The sequence below is a fragment of the Primulina eburnea genome, chromosome 3 (assembly GCF_022965805.1).
Source record: "Primulina eburnea isolate SZY01 chromosome 3, ASM2296580v1, whole genome shotgun sequence".
Classification (NCBI taxonomy): Eukaryota; Viridiplantae; Streptophyta; class Magnoliopsida; order Lamiales; family Gesneriaceae; genus Primulina; species Primulina eburnea.
Genome location: NC_133103.1, coordinates 193,298 through 212,446, shown reverse-complemented (window position 1 = coordinate 212,446; position 19,149 = coordinate 193,298). Strand labels below are relative to the sequence as shown.

At 35.0% G+C, this 19,149-nt stretch overlaps 3 protein-coding genes and 1 long non-coding RNA gene across 8 annotated transcripts; 1 reads left to right on the top strand and 3 right to left on the bottom strand.

Annotated features, from left to right (window-relative positions):
• Nucleotides 1–143: 143 nt before the first annotated feature.
• Nucleotides 144–888, bottom strand: LOC140824983 (copper transporter 5.1). The gene has a single exon (XM_073186432.1). It carries the CDS (start codon nt 728–730, stop codon nt 311–313), a length of 420 nt encoding a protein of 139 aa, XP_073042533.1. The 5' UTR covers nt 731–888; the 3' UTR covers nt 144–310.
• Nucleotides 889–1,711: 823 nt separating this feature from the next.
• On the bottom strand, nt 1,712–14,307 carry LOC140824980 (uncharacterized). 5 transcript variants are annotated; one of them, XM_073186426.1, is made up of 16 exons: nt 13,880–14,307; nt 13,262–13,476; nt 10,932–11,111; nt 10,458–10,594; nt 10,227–10,366; nt 9,319–9,464; nt 9,015–9,094; nt 8,133–8,390; nt 7,604–7,714; nt 7,365–7,487; nt 6,653–6,774; nt 6,507–6,576; nt 5,908–6,000; nt 2,791–2,918; nt 2,248–2,389; nt 1,712–2,150 (listed from the first exon to the last, which is right to left on the bottom strand). In XM_073186426.1, the coding sequence occupies exons 3-16, from the start codon at nt 11,068–11,070 to the stop codon at nt 2,055–2,057; spliced, it is 1,785 nt and encodes a 594-aa protein (XP_073042527.1). In that variant the 5' UTR covers nt 11,071–11,111; nt 13,262–13,476; nt 13,880–14,307; the 3' UTR covers nt 1,712–2,054. The 5 variants fall into 5 exon arrangements, with proteins under 5 accessions (XP_073042527.1, XP_073042528.1, XP_073042529.1 ...); XM_073186427.1 differs by having other exon boundaries at nt 13,885–14,307; XM_073186428.1 differs by lacking the exons at nt 13,262–13,476; nt 13,880–14,307 and adding an exon at nt 11,267–11,414 and having other exon boundaries at nt 10,932–11,109.
• LOC140824982 (uncharacterized) lies at nt 2,914–5,891 on the top strand. Its single transcript, XR_012116564.1, has 2 exons — nt 2,914–3,156; nt 5,546–5,891. It is a non-coding gene; the product is annotated as an uncharacterized lncRNA (long non-coding RNA).
• Nucleotides 14,308–14,450: 143 nt separating the features above from the next.
• Nucleotides 14,451–18,680, bottom strand: LOC140824981 (hydroxyproline O-galactosyltransferase HPGT3-like). Its single transcript, XM_073186431.1, has 12 exons — nt 18,419–18,680; nt 18,279–18,342; nt 17,480–17,529; nt 17,172–17,362; nt 16,513–16,573; nt 16,297–16,369; nt 15,802–15,925; nt 15,626–15,713; nt 15,246–15,296; nt 15,077–15,148; nt 14,881–14,993; nt 14,451–14,744 (listed from the first exon to the last, which is right to left on the bottom strand). The coding sequence occupies exons 1-12, from the start codon at nt 18,547–18,549 to the stop codon at nt 14,722–14,724; spliced, it is 1,041 nt and encodes a 346-aa protein (XP_073042532.1). The 5' UTR covers nt 18,550–18,680; the 3' UTR covers nt 14,451–14,721.
• Nucleotides 18,681–19,149: the final 469 nt, after the last annotated feature.

Below are 19,149 nucleotides of genomic sequence, written 5' to 3'. Positions count from 1 at the left end.
TGAGAAACCAGGGATCCCGAATATGATGTGTATGCTCGCGTTTGGAACTCTGCCAATATTCTGATGCAAAGATACAATCTTTATTTTATGTCGATAGGTTTTCATTCAATCAAGAAAATCATCACCGCAATAGAGCAGCCAGGTTGAGTTGAAAATGGCAAAGACAGTCCAATAATAATGATCATGGAAACGAACCCATATTATCACAATTACAACATAAATTTACAATACCAGATCAGGAATTCCACACAGCTTGCTTACAAAGATCCAAAAACAAAAGAAAAATGAGGAGGCCCGATTCAAGATCTGATCAAGCACAAGCACAAGGGTTATCCGCCGCCACCGCATCCTCATCACCGCTCCTGAACAACAGATACCCAACACCCAACCCCAGCACCACCGCAATAAAAACGCCCCCGTTAAACGACATAATCGCCAGCATCAGAAGATACCCGATCGCCGAGTTTATCCCGAATAAGAACGCCCCGGCGAATCTGGCAGGAGCCCACTTTCCGGAAGAGAATTTGGAGGAGATCAAGGGGGTCCCGAGGGTGGAGGACGGTGGCGTCGGTTTCTTGAATTGCAGGCGGCGATTTTCTATGTACTGGTAGAAGACTGATATGAGAAGACAGGCGGTAAGGGAGAGGAGGTAGCTAATCCATGAATCGGTTTTCCAAGAATCGAAGAGTATGGTGACCTTCCTGCCCCAATAAAATGTCATATGCATCATCTTTATTTTTTTGTTTTTTTTTTTTTCTGAGAGAGAAGTTGGACTGGTAAAACTGATTGATTCTTTCCAGGTGATATGAATGGTTGGTTGGTTGCTCTAGCTCTGATTCTCAAGTCTGACCTTTACCTTTTCTTGACACAATTGTGCAATTTTGATTTCTTAAATCTTCGGGGACAGATATGCAAATTCACTCTTTTGTACTATCAAAACTATGTACTTCACGAGTTTTTAATAAATTTATTTATTGCTTCTAGAGTTGAAATATATTTGAGTCACAGATTTTTTATAGGATTTCTGAATGTCTTTTGAATTGAATAACAAATAAGTGAGCAATAGATATCACGAAATTTTAGTAGTTAGATATATTAATCTTACTCATATTTAACATAAAAAAATATTATTTTTAACATAAAAAATAATAATAATATAAATGATCCAAATATAATATATGTCTCACATAATTGAGTAATAAAATCTTCTTATAAAAGTTTTTGTAATATGTAAATTATTTACCAGGAATATCAGTGTCATTCTTGATTTGTTGCCATCAGTAAAATGATATCAACTACTAAACAGATTTTTTTTTCATTTCATAAAAATAATATAAAATGGTTTTATTTATTCTACAATTTTTCACTTTTTGAACTATTTCGTTCACGGTGAGGGGCCTGGGTGTAAACTGGTTAAAGTATATATTTCATTCACGGTTATCTTTATTTATTTCAAATACTTAATAAATTACAAGAAAAATGAAGATGCAGTACAAGTATACAAGTACAACTGTGAACGCAGTAGTACTATTACGTAACGAAAATCATTAAAAATTGGTTTGTGTGTCACACTCTTCATTTAAATTTGAAATTAATTTAATGATCTTTTGCAATCCGTATTGGATAATGGAGCCGCCTGAGCTTACAGGTTGAAGCTAAGGTTAGATCTGGAAAGGTATAATTCACATGATAAGGCCAGTACCTAATACTAAAATCCAGGCCAAATTAGAATTGGACATTTATGCCAACTTATTTATTGCTGGAAAATGAAAAGGGAAGGCCATGTCTGTTTCACATTCTCCAGTTATTACAAATTTACAATTTAACATAGAATTTACACAGTTTCTACACTTATCTTTTCATTCTTTATCATCACATCTTGGTTGTTTCAAATATTCGAAAAATCAATTGGTTAAAAAACTAGGCTTACATATCATGATATTAACGCATCACTAGTCTGCTATATCAGTTAACTAGAATGAGAGAATCAAATCCAAATACAAACACTTGGTATATGATGAGTTCTCGAGAAGGAATGGTGTTCATACCGTCGTTTAGCTACGAGATTTTTGCCTCCCTTGGAAACATGGATGAAAATAACGAACCTCTTCAAGATACAGAGTTGTTTGCATTTCGATTAGACGTGATACCTGCATAGAGACGGCATCGATAGATTTTCCAGTATTCAGCACGAACGACATCAACCTGGTAAGAAAAGAAATGGTGGGCGAAACAAGAAAAACTTACGGCTCTTCGAAAGGCAAACATCTCCTCTTGACCAGATAAAAGGGAAGTGATCCCTGAGGGTGCACCCCCGGAACTCACGCCGCCTTCTGCCAAAACATCTCGCCGAAGCTTAGAACCTTCTGTTTCTGTTTCAAACTGAAAACTGGAAAAGGAGAACACCAATAATCAAAATTTACTTCTTCGAAGATCTGATATTTGCACAAAACAGTTGGGTAACTGTGGAAACTAAATGAAAGGTCCCATATAAATTGTAAGGTGCACGAAAAGCTATATTATATTCGCCAGTGATATGATAACTCAAAATTTTCGTACTGTATAACACCCAAAGAACTGCAAGTTAAGCAGTTATTGAGTAGAGAAAAGTGTCTGCTATCATGTATGGCTAAATAATAAAAAAAAAAAGTGGCACTTAGATTGCTAACATATTGACAAGCGATCTACACAAATCGTTCAAGGTTAAGCTGAAGTTTGAACTTAATGTCAGGATAGAGTTAACAACTTAGTTGTCATAACATACAATCATTAGGTAACTAAGATACCAACCTCTCTAAGTCAAACAACGTTCCCTCCTCAGTTCCCTGAAACAATCCTTCAATTGAAGTGGCAACAGAACAGTAGAGGCAGCAATGGTGATTGTACAATTCATCCACGAGGGTGATAAATCTCCGAGCCTGAGAAAGAAAACTATTAGCTCATGACAGAAACTAAGTATATTAGAAAAAAACGAAGTCATCAAAATCGGCAAAATGGCTGGAAGAATCATACAAAAGATTAACACTAAAGACGCAGTAAATATGGTAAGTATATTCAGAAACAAATTTCTAAATCTGACTAGCAATGGTATTGTCAAGCAAGATAGAAGATCATAGACCAGGTAAAACAAAAGGAAAATATTAACAAACCAGAAGCGTTAAAATTAAATGTGTAATGACTCAAATCCTTGTTTTGAATGAAGTATTAATTAAGAGATAATTAATGAGTTGTTAATTAAGTATTATTAAAGAATTGATAATTCGGGATCAAGCTGTTGGGATCTACCAAATTTAAAAAGGGATAACCCGATCTACTTCAGATTACATTATCTCGAGAAATCCAACTAGACAAATGAGATTCTGACATAAGATTGATTCGGATTTTCTGAAATAGTCCTGATGCAGCCTATAAATAGAAGCCGAATTCTTTTGTTTCCTTCACAGCATTCTCCAGAGAGAGTTCTAGCCATACCTTAGTTTCTAGTCAGTTTCTATGGCACTTTGGTGTCAGGAAGTTTCGGAGCTAGTGTCGACTCGAGGAGGGGTCGGTGAACTGAGATCGAGACATCATCAGCGAGCTGACGACAGACGCAGGTATAATCCTAAATCCTTAGATAGTGATTTAATGATCATTAGGGAAAATTTGTAGCATGTGTGATAGTGATTTCTTTATGTTGGTATTGTCTAGGTTCAGAGCATTCTATCAGATTGTTTTAGTGAGGTACGTGATGTACTGATTGAGATATCCGAGCGTAGATAGTATACACTCTTATATGCTGCATATTTATCTGTTGCATGATACATGTTTTACTGTTTTGGCATATTATGCATGACATATCATGTTGAGCCTGATTTTTTTTGAGATATACCTCGTTTGTTGGGGGTTTTAGTAAAACCGTCGTCGATGTAGATCGGCGACGGTTTTAATTCAAACAGTCACTATTAGCGACTGCTTTTTGAAAAACCGTTGCTAATAGCGACGGTTGTTTCAAAAACCGTCGTACATCAATGTCTTAGTCCAATCAAGTCCCGTCCATTTACAAGGATGAGACCAAATTCATCCCATATCCTCTGATCCGCCCCACCTCAATTCTACAAAATTTCTCTCCCAAGTCCCAAGCCTTTTAGCGATAGAATAGAATTGCGGACTCCCGAAGAAATCGAATTGCTCATCGGCAAGGCAACAATCCAGGTAAGAATCGGCTATACATTTTTTATTTTGTTTTTTATAGCTTTTCTGTGCGTGATTTGTGGTTTCTTGATTGTTTGTTGTTGAGTTGTTGATTGACTATTACTTGTTTATTTGTTTAATAATTATTTTATTCTTGTTTAGGATTATAACTTGAACTATTTCAAAATGGAACATCAATAGAACATCATTACCACTTTGGTGTTTTTAATGCAGCAATAGATTTCATTTTGATGGAGTTAAATACTCGGTTCAATGAGTCATCGGTGGAACTTCTTTCTCTTAGTACAGCTTTAGATCCTAAAAATTCATTTGACTCATTTAACAGTGATGATATTTGCAAGCTTGCGAAGAAGTTTTATCCTGGAGATTTCACAGCTCAAGAAATTGTTGCTTTGGAGTATGAATTGATACATTATAAACTTGATGTGATGCAGAATTTAAAGGTTTCTACACTTGTTGAGTTGTGTCAGCAATTGACCGAGAGTGGACGGTCAAGTGTTTATGTTATGTTGACTAGATTGATTCATCTTGTTTTGACATTACCTGTGTCTACTGCCACTACTGAGCGGGTTTTTTCAGCAATGAAGCATGTGAAGACGGCACTTCGTAATAAAATGGAGGATGACTTTCTTGCCGATTGTTTGACACTCTATATTGAACGAGATTTAGCTAAACATATTGATGTAAAATCTATTATTGATGAATTTTATGTTTTAAAATCTCGTAAGGCACAACTTCGTTGAACGATATAATGTAATTTTTTTTTAATAATATATAACTTATCATATTGAGTTCAAGCCCCCCCAACTTTTATTCCTGAATCCGTCCCTGGCTCTGATGACCTGGACATTGTAGGTTCACATCTTGATGATGAGTGTGGGAGCCAAAACATGCCTATGACATATCAGAGACTACACACCCAGGCGTCTCTAGACTGAGCATGAGATTCTTGACTTGATTCTTGATATCCGATCATACTGCTTTTCGCATGCATCATATCAGTTTGTATACTCGTACATTCTCGTATTGGGCAATTGTCGCTCGCGTCCTTGTTTTCATCTTGGGCACCCCATTCCACGGGGCAGGTCTTAGGTTGGACGGTTCCGACGACCAGGGCAGTGGCTAGAGCAGTTGGGTTTTCGGTGGTCATCCAGTGGAGGTTTTCTGTGGTTTATCGTTTTCTCGTTCAGAATTATGTTTTCGTTACGGTTGTATTAATGTTTAAGACTGCTATTATTGTTCTGTTTTCGTTTGGGTTGTAAGAAGTTTAAGTATTTTGTTTCCGCTGTTTAATTGTTGTTATTAAGTTTAATGTTGCATGTTTATTAGTCTGTTTAGTAGTGGCTCGGGTAAGGGCGCTACAAAATGTATACAAACATTAAGTATCAACAAAACAAAAACTCAAAAATGGATTTTTTTCAACGAGATCTGGCCATAGATGCATATAAGGACATTTGTTTGCTTAATAAACTCTATGGATACGAATAAATCAACTTCAAATTGTAGAGAACCATGAAACGTACATGAATGCAATTCAAAAAACAAATAGTACCTAAAATAATAGTGATTTAAAGCAACAAAAAGGAATTCCAGCATCCATAGTTAGTTAAGTTCTATTAACAAACCATTTGAGATTAGAATGAGATACACACACAAAGATTCTTACCAACAGATCTAGGCTTCTGACGCTAACAAGATGTCTTAAAACAATGTTACCTTATCTCGAATACGCATACTCATAACAGGAATGTCTGATATGAAGACTGTGTGATACATTTTAGCAATGGCAATATAATCAGCTGCTCCAACCTGCATGTATAATTTGCGTCCCAAAAAAAGAACCAATGGATAAAATGGATAACAATGTCGAGCAAAATAGTTGTACTAAAAAACGACCATGAAAATATGGTTGATTGCAATGATAGAAGCCAGTCAACTTAAAAAAATGTTAGATGTAGTTTTTTTTAGTCAGAATTCAATTATGTTGGTTAAGGTTAATTATAGATTCACTTTCTTAATTTAAACACTGCGGGGAAAAACAAAGCAATCGGAAAGATATAACACTTTTTCCCTTTCACTTTAGGCATGAACCTGACATGGATGCAGCAATATTACATCGGTTGCGTTGCAAGTAGGTCAAACTTCCAATTCACTATCCTAGAGTCCTCCCAAAATAAAAGGTGAAATCACACATTCATGGATGTGACTAAATGGGCAACAGGAATAGGAATTTTAAAAGAACAATAAATAGTAAAAGAACCTTTTGTGATGTACAGAAAAAATATAAAAAATCTTGTCTAAAGAAAAGGACATACTGGACGACCACATAGAAATTCAAAACTGAAACGTGCCACCCCATTGCAGCTTTCGGGGACTTCCAAAGTTCTGATCAAGGTGAGAAGAAAATTCACAACTAAAAGTCCAATAATTCTAAAAAGTTGGTATAAGAAAGTTGATGTACCTTCCAAACATCACTGGAAGAGTTTGAGAAACAACCTTCCCCCCTAACCGCCCCGTGATCATGCTCCATGTATGTTCATAGTCACTTTTTTTTATGTTATTCAGAGGCCAAAAGTAATGAGCCTGAAGATACATTAAAATAAATAAATTCATCTTCAAATATTGACCTCCCTAGCACTCAACTTTTGAATGCTAGAGCAACGGAGTGTGAAAAGGGAAAACTGAAAACAAGGGACACCAAAATAAATTGATTTTGACATGGACTAACATACATCAACACGATTCATAGGATTTGGAGACAATGTAGAACAGTAGGACAAAAAGAGTTACATGCAAGCTCAAAGAGATAGGTCTATAGAAATTCTAGAAGCATTTAAAGGGCACGTCCTTAATGGACAAAACAAAGTAAAGATAAAAGTTTCAGCAACCAGCAAATGACAATGAGATGATAACGATGATAGCAAGTGCTTATTTTCTGTTCGTTCAATAATAAACTTCTTAACTTTCACTTCCTCCCTTATTGTGTTACTTTAAAGAATATCTGCTTTATGAGAAAAAGGTAGTAAGATATCAAACACTCAGTTTAATTATGAATAAAGAGGAACAAATACATATAGCAAGCTAATATTCATGGACCAACTTACATACTAGAATGCACCCATCAAAGTTTGCATTCTAAAGAAAAGGTTATACACAAACTTTCGATTTCTTGCCTGATCAATTGATCTTTGTCCTATCTGACGTCGGTAATCAATATCACTTCCAATAACAACATTCTCACAATGCTCCTCCAGTCTGGTCACAAATTCCATGAAGATATCTCTTTGCATGCCATCCTGCAAGAAAAGGAGGAATCGTTGATGATTGTATGCAACCACTAGAGAGGGAATAATTCATAATCAATTGATGAAAAAAAAGATAATTTTCCCAAAATATTTAAATTGACAAGAACCTGATTTAAATCCCTTGGTGCACGATTACTTGTTGCCACAAGAACGGTTCCTGTACTCAATAATCTACTCAAAATTCCAGATAAAGCCACAATAGCAAATACATCAACTGTCTACAATAGAAAACCAAGATATACTGTCTTAGCTAAAAAAGAAGGGCACTGACTTGGTAAAAATTAATCATAAAGAACAAGAATACAGAAGAACAGACAAGCAAACCATATGTGGTCACTAATATACATCATTATTTTGTTGACAGGACACAAAAGTAACGCATAACAGTTCAATAATCATACTAGAAACAGACAGTTCAGCATATCATCAGGACTCCTATTGACCATGCATCAGATATGAACTAAACCTATTTTTTTGCTCTCGTAACACAAGCAGCACATGCCAGCAAAAGATGCTTTCATGGTTCTCACTATGAAGTTAAGATAGTGTAAGACAAAACCTTATATTGAAAAGATCAAATTCAATGTGGAACAAAAATAAATAAAATAAAAAATCAGAAAAAATCAAAAGTCAAACCTGTATTTCATCAAAACAAAGAACACTTGCTCCTCCTTGATGTCCTCGTCCATTAACAAGGAACTTATCAGCCACAGCTGGAAGAATATTTTTCATCATCATCTCTTGTTTATATCTTTCTTCTTCAACTAACCATTCTTTAATTTTTGTTTCAAATGGAAGATTAATGACCCACTGAGAAATGCTAGATTGAATAGATTTTTCTGTTTCTTGACTCTTCCATACTTTGTGCATTAGGTCATGTACTTGAAGCATAGCCTGACAATGACAAATTACACAATTTTTAAAAGTGCTTATAAGTGGTAACAATGAAATGAAGACGTATTTTAGGATAAGCTTGATGCCTCTTAAAGTCCCGTATTTACCCAACCATATTTCTTCACTTTCATCGCATAAGTTTTGCTTATAAATTTGATCTTTATTCTCTTTCACCATGAAGCCCAAAATAATCAGGGAAATGGCATTACACACTTAGACATTACCAGACTAGGAATTATCAGTCCAACATCGACTAAACTAAAATGAAATAGCTGGTATATACTATATACCATGTATTATATATTTTCAAATGTGTTTTGGCAAACCTAGGAACAGGAAAAATCTATAAAAGGCCCACATTTTTTTTAATCCTTTCAATGGCCTTAAAGATATAGAATATGCAACAAAATTAATAAAATAATTTTTTTTACCAACCAGGAGAGTCGTTTCAAAAAATGCGTAGATATTAATATCCAATAAAATTGTTGTTTCATGCATACTAAGGCATGATTGGTTGTTTCTATATAAGAAAGGATGATACTAACTTATTTGTCTCCTTTTGTAACATATCCCATACTAAAATGTGTTTTTCATATGCTAGTGTAAGTGCAAGGAAGCACTTGCCTCATGAAAGTGAAACCGTTTTCGATGTTGAACAATCCCTTCTGTGGCACCGTAGAACATATCCATGAGCATTGTCTTCCCTATGTAAAGTACATTGATTTAGTTCCATAATGACTAGAGTGGGCAAACAAATCTCTACTTAAAAGATTTTACAGGAAAACGCAAGGACTACAAAAGCATTATACTTCTTCAATAGTTGAGGATTGAGATAGAAGTCAAGAGATCATTAAGCGAATTCAATGTACAAAAAATACATAACATATATGTAAGGGCAATAGATGAGATTGAGAAATTTGAAGCTAACCACTTCCAACATTTCCAAATATGTATAGTCCTTTTGGGGCAGGAGGAGCAATGGGGCGCTGGCCAACCAATGAATCCAACCTCCTTTCTCTGTTGAGATAGGACACCCATTTCCCTACGCCAGGTTCAACATTATCAGGTTGTCTGCTGAGTCAACACACACTTCATTATGACATGAACGAATGAGAGGAGAAGGGAAAGAAGAGGCAATATATTCTAAAGAATTTAAACTATGACAAACTAATACCAAATGAAAACATACTGCAGCCTAGTCGCCTATCCATGAAGCCACTCAAATTCTAGCAAAATAATCACGAACGCTTGATTTATAACCTTGGATGTACAATGATGGAATGAATATATAGATATCTGGAACCTTTTAAATCAGATAATTTCACATTGGCCCTCATCCAAAGCATTCTGGAACCATTAACCAAGTCCTACTCAAGTATTTGAAATTTTAACAGATGCCATAATGCATGAAGAATTTGATTGTAACTAGAGCCGACACCAAATGGGATTTCTTGTCACAAGCAACAGAAAAGGAAGATTGTTATCTCTATTGGACCGAAGAAACCATACTAAACAAACCCAAAACTCAATAATGAAATAGACATTCTGAAAATTAGTCTGGACAATGATTAAGTTTGCATTCATTCAAATAATGTTTGTTTTGTCCTCTGTTTGGCTAGATATCTCAGTATACACTGGTCCAAAGAAAATCAAAATAAAAGGCATGCAAATTGTTATGACTACCTACAATATATGTAGGCTGGTAAACATGTAAAATTCTCAATCTACTAGTACAGAAATTTTTTACTGCAAAGATAATCCACATGCATGTGAGTTGTGAGATGCACCAAGGCAAGCAGCACACAATGACAACGGCATCATAAGGAATCGCCTCACCGTGACATCCACATCTGGAAATAAGCACGACGCCTTTTCACATATGTTATCACTCCTCTCTGTTGTTTCGCTTCTGCTTCCTCTATCAAAAGCTTCCGTCGAGCATTTTCCCGGTCCTCTTCCCATTTCGCAAGGTTTGCCTATGAAATATGCAAGGACACAAAAATAAGAAAGCACGGGCTACATGAATATAGGATTTATGTAATGCATCATCTAAGGCAAAAGTCCCACATGGAATTCTTCCATTTCTTTCTCGTATTGACACAACCTCCCAAGTAAATTATCCAGTTCAACAGCAACCTTTTCCTGGTAAGGATCGTGTTGCAACTTCCCTTGATTGACTAGGCTCTTATAATGAACAAGGGGACCTGCAACAATAGTGTAAATGAAACGTAAGGATAATTCATACAAAAAACTAAAGAAAACTACATGGTGAAGGCTACCCAAGACTTGAACGCCTAAATTCAGGAATTTATGAAAACTCCATCGGGGTATGGAAGAGAACAATTTTATTTGGTTCCGGGTCTCATTTCTTTTTGATAAAACATCAATGACAAAAATATTGACATTAAAAAACAAAAAATCAATCAAAGCACTTGATAAAGCCTGCCAGGTATTAAATTATACAGAGTCTATGATCCCCGTATATCAATCAATAATATTTCACTTAGATTTAAAGAGAAAAAAACACACACACACACTAACCAGGACGCTTGGAAAGAGAAGAGTGCGACTGATCACAAAAGAAACGAAGAAGACGAACACCAACTTCAGATGGCCGATTAACTAATGTTTGAGCGATGGGGAAAAGCATTTTCAGATTTTTTTCAGCAAAAAATTTCATCCCTTCCCTCTGCAATCTTCAGGTGTCTGTTCTGTTCCACTCTTGATTCGGAATAAGGAAGGAACAATTAAAAAATTGGGCAACCACAACCGAAATATCGCACAAAAACATAAATTTTAGCGTTAATTAAATATGTGAAATTAAACTCTTGTAATAACGAGAAAATTGTGCATATTTTTAAAACACAAAATCTCACATGAGATTATATCAATTTTGTTGGATATAGGTAGCTACGAAGAATTGGATTTGGTTGAAAATATTTGTAAAAGAAAGGCCGTGAAGAGTTGATTGTAGGCAAAGTAATATTGTTTGTCTAAACCCAACCACATTAGGATTAAATTAGCTTAGCATGATAATATATATGATCTACTTTCGTGAGATATTCATCCTAAAATATGTGCAGGATTTGCATCAGAGTTTTGGAACTTATCATTTACCAATTACCCATTACTTGTGGCTCTAGTTTCACTATTTGGACCAGGGCTGCACGTAAGCGCGTAGCTAACAAATTTTTTTGACATTGAGCTGAATGATTCGATATACAACAGTGATATGAATTAGATATAAACTACTGAATATGTGTCCAGGGCCGTCTTCAGAAATTTGGAGGTCTTAGGCTATTTTTTTAGGTGAATGTTTTATATAATTTTTTTTAAAATTAAATATACAAATATCACATAAAAACTGATAATTAAAAGCCCAAAACTAAAGCCCTAATTATATTAGAGGTCCTAACAAAAAGAGAGGCCCTAGACGCCTACCCCTAGAGCCGGCCCTGTATGTGTCAGTGGTTTTTCATCGAATAAAACTCGTCGATTGTTGATTTCTAAAATGAATATTTCAATCAAATCAAATTTTATCAGCACATGTATAGGATGAGGAGACCACCACCAATGAAAGGTGCAGAAACTATCACCAAACATTTTAAATAAGCATCAAAACTAACTTTGATAATTAATAACATTCAAGCACCTAAATAGGAGGAATGAACACATATTGAGAATTTAATAACATTAAGACAACAACATAAGCATTTCACTTTACTAAAACCCTTGTAAAACAATTTATTATCGTCTCAAAAACTCAAATTAACTCAAAATAATATGTCACAGTCACTTAACAAATAATTGAAGAATCACTTATTAACTTCTGCGTATGAACAAATGTAACATGATTTTACTTCAAAGAAAAACAAAAAATCCAGAAACAACTAAAAATATACATCATACGAAAGTTAATCTCAAGCTCTATACATAATAAAATATAATCTTCTATGACTTCATCACTAACTAACATATAAAATAACTACAAACTCAACCAAGCCATACTTTTGAATCTTTCTACAAAATAAATGGAATAAACCAATTAAGTAGCAAAAAATAATCATTTCACATTGTGCTAACTTAATCGAAGCTCACCACCGTACAATCCTTTTCAGCTCCAAGTCTTTGCTTCCAAAATTGCAGTTTATAGAGTAATTTGATTCTTCTTATGATTAAATAAGTTGAAGATAATTTTAGTGAGTTAAGTTATTAAATATAATTATTTTATGGGTTCGACAAAACTTTAATGTATGTTAAAATTACATATATACTATAGTTTCAATTTTTTCCAGGGCCCTTTGGAGTGGCTCCACCCCTGGCTGCAAGTCCATTTGAAGAGATCTAAGTGACGAATGGTGAAGGAGTGCGTCCAAGTGTATTTTTCGGTCATATTCTTTACATTTTTCATTTATGTTTGTTGTTGTCCCTTTTGTTTTATTTTTGTTTTTACTTCATTTAAAATTTTTTCAGGTCCAAAATATATGTCGATTTTGATACGGTGTTATTTATAACATAATCTATCTCTTATGTCGTTTGTGTTCCGAGTGTTTCACCCATTAAAAAATTGATAAATAAATAAGAAAATTAATAATTAGAAGAATAATAATTGTAAATTAAGAAACAACGTCAAGATTAAGCCAAAGTGTGAGCACGAGAGCTTGCACAAATATACAAAACTGGATGGAGAGCTACATTCGACATCTAAAACTCAAACTAAATTTCTTTTTTTATGGTTCTTGATACAATGCAAAGAAGAAAAGGTAATGTGTAAACTTCTTCATAGAAAACGGCCCAATTCGTTAGTGTGATATAAACTCGTACGTATTTTAAAATGTGAATCTGTATCCTCGATTGTGGATTTATAATACCTTAATCAAGTTGTTCTTGCAAGGCCACAGGAATGGCCGGTCCCCATGAGGTGCTGTCTGGGCTGTCCATGATTGTGATGCCCACAGCTGCCAAATCCTTTCGACTCACATCCGATTTTTCGTATTCTTTATTTTTCTGGTATCATTCCTCTCTTCCATCTTCTGCAAAACTTCATCTTCAGTCAACGAACATGATTCCTCAGCTGTTGCAATGCCTGGAATACGTATAAAAAGTTTACTACTAAAATCACGTTCCTTTACACTAAAAATAAAGAAAATTATGAATCTGACGGCAAGACATGAAGTTTGGAAACTGAGCAACACATTAATAGCTCATAATGGAAAGAACTGATATCACTTTAAGAAAGCAAATCAAATAATTTTAAGCAGTAGAAGTGCAGCGATGAGCAGGAAGACTCAACAAAACATCAATGCAAGAAGTGCTTAAATAATCATGAGACCGTTTTGACGAGTTTGTAACTCATTTCATAGACCAACATCAAGAACTAAATAATATTAATATTGACTTCAAAAAATTTCACTTGTTAGGAAAAGACTGACCTTAAAAAATCTACAACCCATATAAAAGAAATTATTTAACACTTGTTCTAGGAACACCTTACGTGCGAGTTTTTTATAATTTCCAACTGATAGCAGAGATGAGCAAGAGAGTCGGAACGATTTTCTCAACAGAGAAAGTTCCGGTAGAGAACCCCATCAAAAGCACCGTAAACACGGGCGTGGCCCATGTGGCTGAGATCGTACGCGGTGACGCCACAGACATACATCCCGACTTTACCCTCAACTTCAGGCATCGCATCGGACAGCCACAGATCATCATCTTTCTTAGAATCATTGCTAGAAGTGGTCGATGAATGATGAGAGTGGGAATTGATTTTAGATGTGAAGGCTCTGCGATGTAGGATGGAGTGCCTACACGTTATCTCTATACATGGTTCCGAATCGATTATATTTTTTGGAGTTAGTATCAAAGTACTTAAATTTGGTGGTAGGAAACCTATAGATCGAGTTGATATTGAAGTCGCATTTTGTAATTTGCATAATTGCACAACTCAAGATTTGAAGCAAAAATCATGTTCTTCTTTCTACCTTGGATTCACTCTTTGACCTATTATTTACTGCTTGTATCTGTCAGTTCTACCTTAATGCATCGAAAAAAATCTCGGGATAGTTGAAACTGAAATGGGTTATACAAATTGTTTTTTCCAATACATTTTTGGTCCAATTTGTCAAATAAAAAGGAGTTGTTCGCTCCACTTTCAAGCAGAGCAAACAGACACCAAGAATGCACTCTAGCATTAACGAAAAATTTATTGAAGTTGAATTTTGTGACTGTGCCACGACCAAAATAATTGACAACGGTCTAAACTATCCATGTTGCAGGCACTCCATATACCACATCCAATGAAAACATGTTTGTCAGCAGTCATCCTTCCTCGTCAGGCCATCCAACACACCTTGTCTGCGAGACCAAAAAGTTAAAACAAACTTTAGTCAACATGTCATCAGAAACTGGACTGGCGATGGAGATGGGATGCTACTGTCATTCTAAATAGTAAAAACAATGTCCATTTTTGTGCCACTCAAGGCAGATTTACCTTGGCCTGAGTAACTACAGCAGAGACGGCTGTCATCTAAATAACTTGCTCGAACACCCATCATCCATGACCCCACTGAGATATCATCATGAGCATAGGCCTTTAAAGACGCGCTGCTTATGCATTATATAAATCCACAATTAGAAAAGGCCAAGCACAATCAAATTCTATATTCAGTTGAGGCATAAAATCTAACCTGTTTATATTAATATATTCGGCCAAATTTTTCGTGATTATAAAGATAGAACCAGCTGCATGGCGAAAGTACCTGAAATAAATTTATGGATTGTAAGAAACAGCCTGAAATAAAGAAATATGCAATGAGAAAAAGAATACAATTCTTGAGATTAAATTGGTCCATTTACGATTTCTGATCACCAAATTTCCACCATTCTGGTTCATACCACGGTCTTCCCCTGAAAAACAGAAAATATATATTAAGTTTAAATAATTTTTCTCATTCTGTATCCATTCATTATATACTACCATAAAGCTACCCTTCAACTAGTTTTCATGGTACAATATCAAATTAAGTAAGTACATGATCTCACAAGTACAAAGCTGATTCATGTCACACACTCGATGCATGTTTCTGTCCAAATAACCACAAGATTTTTAACATGTTATATAATGATACCTATGTCCATCTGAACTATTAAACCAAGTAGAAATACTAAGCACCAACTATGACAAGATAAAATTTAAACAAAATCAAGCTTAGCCAGCCCAAAATATGTAGCATTACTCTTCTGATACCACTTCCCCTGACTTCATGCAACCAATATAAGCACTGTTGTGATCATGACGGCTTTGAACAAGTTCAATCAGACCATCTGCAGATAAGATTGATTTTAATTAAGTAATCATTCTACCCTATGAGTTGCATGTTCAAATAAATATAAGATGGTCTGAAAAATTTACCCATATTAAGATCAATATTGTCGTCAACTTTAACATAAAAATCTGCATCCCACATCTGGACTGCTGTACTAAAGAAATATTTTGCTTTCTTCGACAATTCCTCTTGAGCCTCCTCATGACGATCCTAACAATATTATAACAAAAATCACTTGAATTTGATAGATGTGTGCTATGGCGATCTATAAACACACATGAGTGAGTGTGTCTGTGGTAAAGCCTGCCTACTTCCCATGGATCTGAATTCTCTGAAGATGGCTCAGCAAACATTCGCCCTAACCCGAGCCCAAAACGCTAATAGAACCAGCTCATAGAAAACTATTTTCTAAGTAAATGTTGAACATATATCAGATATTGACTCCCTAGCAGCTCAACCCTCGTGGAAGAATACGAGAGATCTCGAGTAACAACATAAATATTCTAGACATAAAAGATTATTAAACATCAACAACTGATATGGCATCAAAAATAATTTCATGGTGTCATATAATGACTTACAAGAATCAAAAAATCATTTGTTACATGATTTTCCTCATCAATATTGCGGTCCAAGCTGTCACCACGATTAGGGCTGCAAGATCCAAGTTATGGACTGATGACACAATTCCTTTAGTTCATGAATGGATCATGATCTTGCATTACACAAGACCAAGCAAAAAAATGTAAAGAATAGTTTGTGTGTACAAAGACAGTTAAGAAGCAAAAGAGAAAAACCTTCTACCAATTACAAATCGCAAAACAATCCCTCTTTCTTCAAGCTTTAATAAAGCATCAGCTGCAACCAAAATAGAGTTCGTCCATGTTACTATGTTTGCACAAATCTCAAATTCAAAAAGAGAAACAAGTTGGCAAAGCTGTCACTTTGGATCTCTGTATCTTCTTATGGAGCAAACGGTAAAATATTTTCACAAAAGCTGAGGCTCCAAGTCTCTACTTTATAGAGAAATGTTTTGAAGGTTTCTTTCCACCAACTGACAGATCAATGCCAATATCAAATTTCATGGCATGACTAGATCCTTTTCGTGCAAAACAAGGGTTTTATGTCAAACTAACCAGTTGTACATGTCAGTGATGATAACGAAAAATTTGAAAATGCCATTGTTACTTTTAGTTAGATTTAACCTGTGACATCACTTATTTAATGCCGATGGAAATATATGTCAAGCCATGATTAAAAAAAATAAGCAAAAATTTAATGGCTATTTAACAAAGAAGAAAGCCAAGTATTATATGAAGCGGGAAATTAAAGATGTAAAACAGTAAAAAGAAGATTCCCGAGTAGGGAAATGCAAACTTATATTAGGTAGTTAGAGTGCAAAAAGCACGCATGCTTGCAAAATAGACAAAGCACTTCATCAATCACCGAAAATAACCTTTTGCCATCCAAGATCCTCTGATGATATTGCGTCGCAACCGACCCCCAAAACCAGTATAAACTCCAATAACAGCAAGCAACTTTTTATTAGAAGAAGGCTTTATCTGCTGCAACTGATTCTTAAGGTACCCTTCGCTCTTAGCTAATGTCAACTCCATCTCTACCTCAACAATTCTTCTCTCCAATTCCCTAAAAGGGTTATCATAATAAGCCCAAAAATATCATAGCTCAAAATTAATTACTACCATGTAGACATTCTAATTTTTATATGCATTTTCAAAAGAAGTAAGGCCGTAATACACATACTTGCATCCAAGTACCAATAGTTTATCATCCACCGTAAGCACTTTAGGCCGCTGCCATATAAACCATAAATATTCAATGGATTAGAATGCATACGAGATCACCATCAATGGAAATATACTTGAAGATTTGAATGTAGGCATGAGAAGTTGGGAACTCTCACCAGTAATTTATTTCACAACCCACCAGCCAATATATGAAAATTTGGAGTCAACATTTTCAGAAGTCTAATCAGTATAATTCTAACCAGCTTAGGGATAGAAGAGCAAAAAAAAAAAAAAGAATAACATCAGTCCCTTCATGGGAACTCAGTCAGGCCTGTGTAGTGATCAAGGTCACAAGTTTGTGAGCCTACGTAGCATGCCGTAACATCTAAGCATTTCCACAAGGCTTATTAAGAGATGAAGTTCTACCATTGCAAACTGTAGCTAGAAGTGGAGGGTTTGCACCCTCAGTCAATAGCATCTTCTAATCATAACTTCAAAAAATCAATCTCTTTATTTGGATAAATAATTTAGTGAACAAATATTCAAAGCACGGTGAAGGAAAATCTGAAATTGCTGAAAACTAAATTCAATCGAGTGTTCCATTTCAAATAAGCATATATAGATTCGTTTAAAATAATGAATGTAGTGGAAATTTGTTATGGAACCAATAATTTGTACTTAATTTCTTCATATTTTACAACCTTCGCCTGAATCACCTCTGAACTTGGCTTACATTGTCCCCATCGATTTCGAGGGAGAATAATAGGTAAGAAAGAAACTTTACAAAAAGTAAATTCGTCCAAGGAAATTCACACCTGACCAGAGATCTTCTTCAACAAGCTAGCCAGTAGCATTCTGTTATCTGCATCTTGCCACAATCTAAAAGAAAAAAAAAGATCGAACAACAAACAAATTAAGTTACAGGGCAGAAACAAAATGTAGAAAAACTACCGACCTGCCAGCAACGTAGAGCCAAGCAAGGCATGAGATGAAAGCCATGAGAAGAGACGACTTCGAGGCGCTGGAAGAATTCTTTGATTTCGATCGCCTCTCCGATTTCATGGTCACCGGCAAGCTGCTATCCATATTCGGATCGAAATAAAAATCAAATTCAACAGACGAAAAACATAAATAGAGACAGGGTATTTTCCATTTGCCAGACTCTGCTGTGATATTTTGCACACTCCACCATTAATTTATATTTTGGCATCGCACCCTTTGGGTTTTTTTAATTGGAAGATTTTTCTAAAGCTAAACTTATTTGTGTATTTTTATATCCATAGCAATCATATTTTTTTTTACGGTCAAATCTTGTAATTTTATTGACTAGTTAAGATATTTTCGTCACAAGATGAATTAATCAAAGAGAGAAATCCCCATTCTCCCACACGAAGTGAGACGAGGAAGAAATAGAAAAAAGCAGCAATCGAATGAGCAACTACATTTGCCGATTGCCTAATATGACTAAGGGTAAAGTTACTTTGAGAGTCCAAAAAAGTTCTGATATATGTAGCATAGCAATCATACTTATAATCAAATTTGGATAACATTTTTGCATTTCTTATGTAATTGATTAAATAATATCTACTAAGTATGAAATATCCATCAAATTCCAGATTTTATTAATTTTTTGGTAATTAATAATGAATTTGGGTTTGTTCTTTTTAATTTCTCCATGATTTCTTA

What these genes read in the sequence shown, in the direction of transcription:
- LOC140824981 (XM_073186431.1), bottom strand. Translation starts at nt 18,549, where the DNA reads ATGGATAGCAGCTTGCCGGTGACCATGAAATCGGAGAGGCGATCGAAA. An exon ending in TGAAGAAGATCTCTGGTCAG is followed by an intron (nt 17,530 to 18,278) that starts GTGTGAATTTCC and finishes TTTATATGGCAG; the next exon opens with CGGCCTAAAGTGCTTACGGT. An exon ending in CGATTTGTAATTGGTAGAAG is followed by an intron (nt 16,370 to 16,512) that starts GTTTTTCTCTTT and finishes TGGATCTTGCAG; the next exon opens with CCCTAATCGTGGTGACAGCT.
- LOC140824983 (XM_073186432.1), bottom strand. Translation starts at nt 730, where the DNA reads ATGATGCATATGACATTTTATTGGGGCAGGAAGGTCACCATACTCTTC.
- LOC140824980 (XM_073186426.1), bottom strand. Translation starts at nt 11,070, where the DNA reads ATGAAATTTTTTGCTGAAAAAAATCTGAAAATGCTTTTCCCCATCGCT. An exon ending in AAGAAATGGAAGAATTCCAT is followed by an intron (nt 10,367 to 10,457) that starts GTGGGACTTTTG and finishes CATATTTCATAG; the next exon opens with GCAAACCTTGCGAAATGGGA. An exon ending in CTTCCAGTGATGTTTGGAAG is followed by an intron (nt 6,577 to 6,652) that starts GTACATCAACTT and finishes CACCTTGATCAG; the next exon opens with AACTTTGGAAGTCCCCGAAA.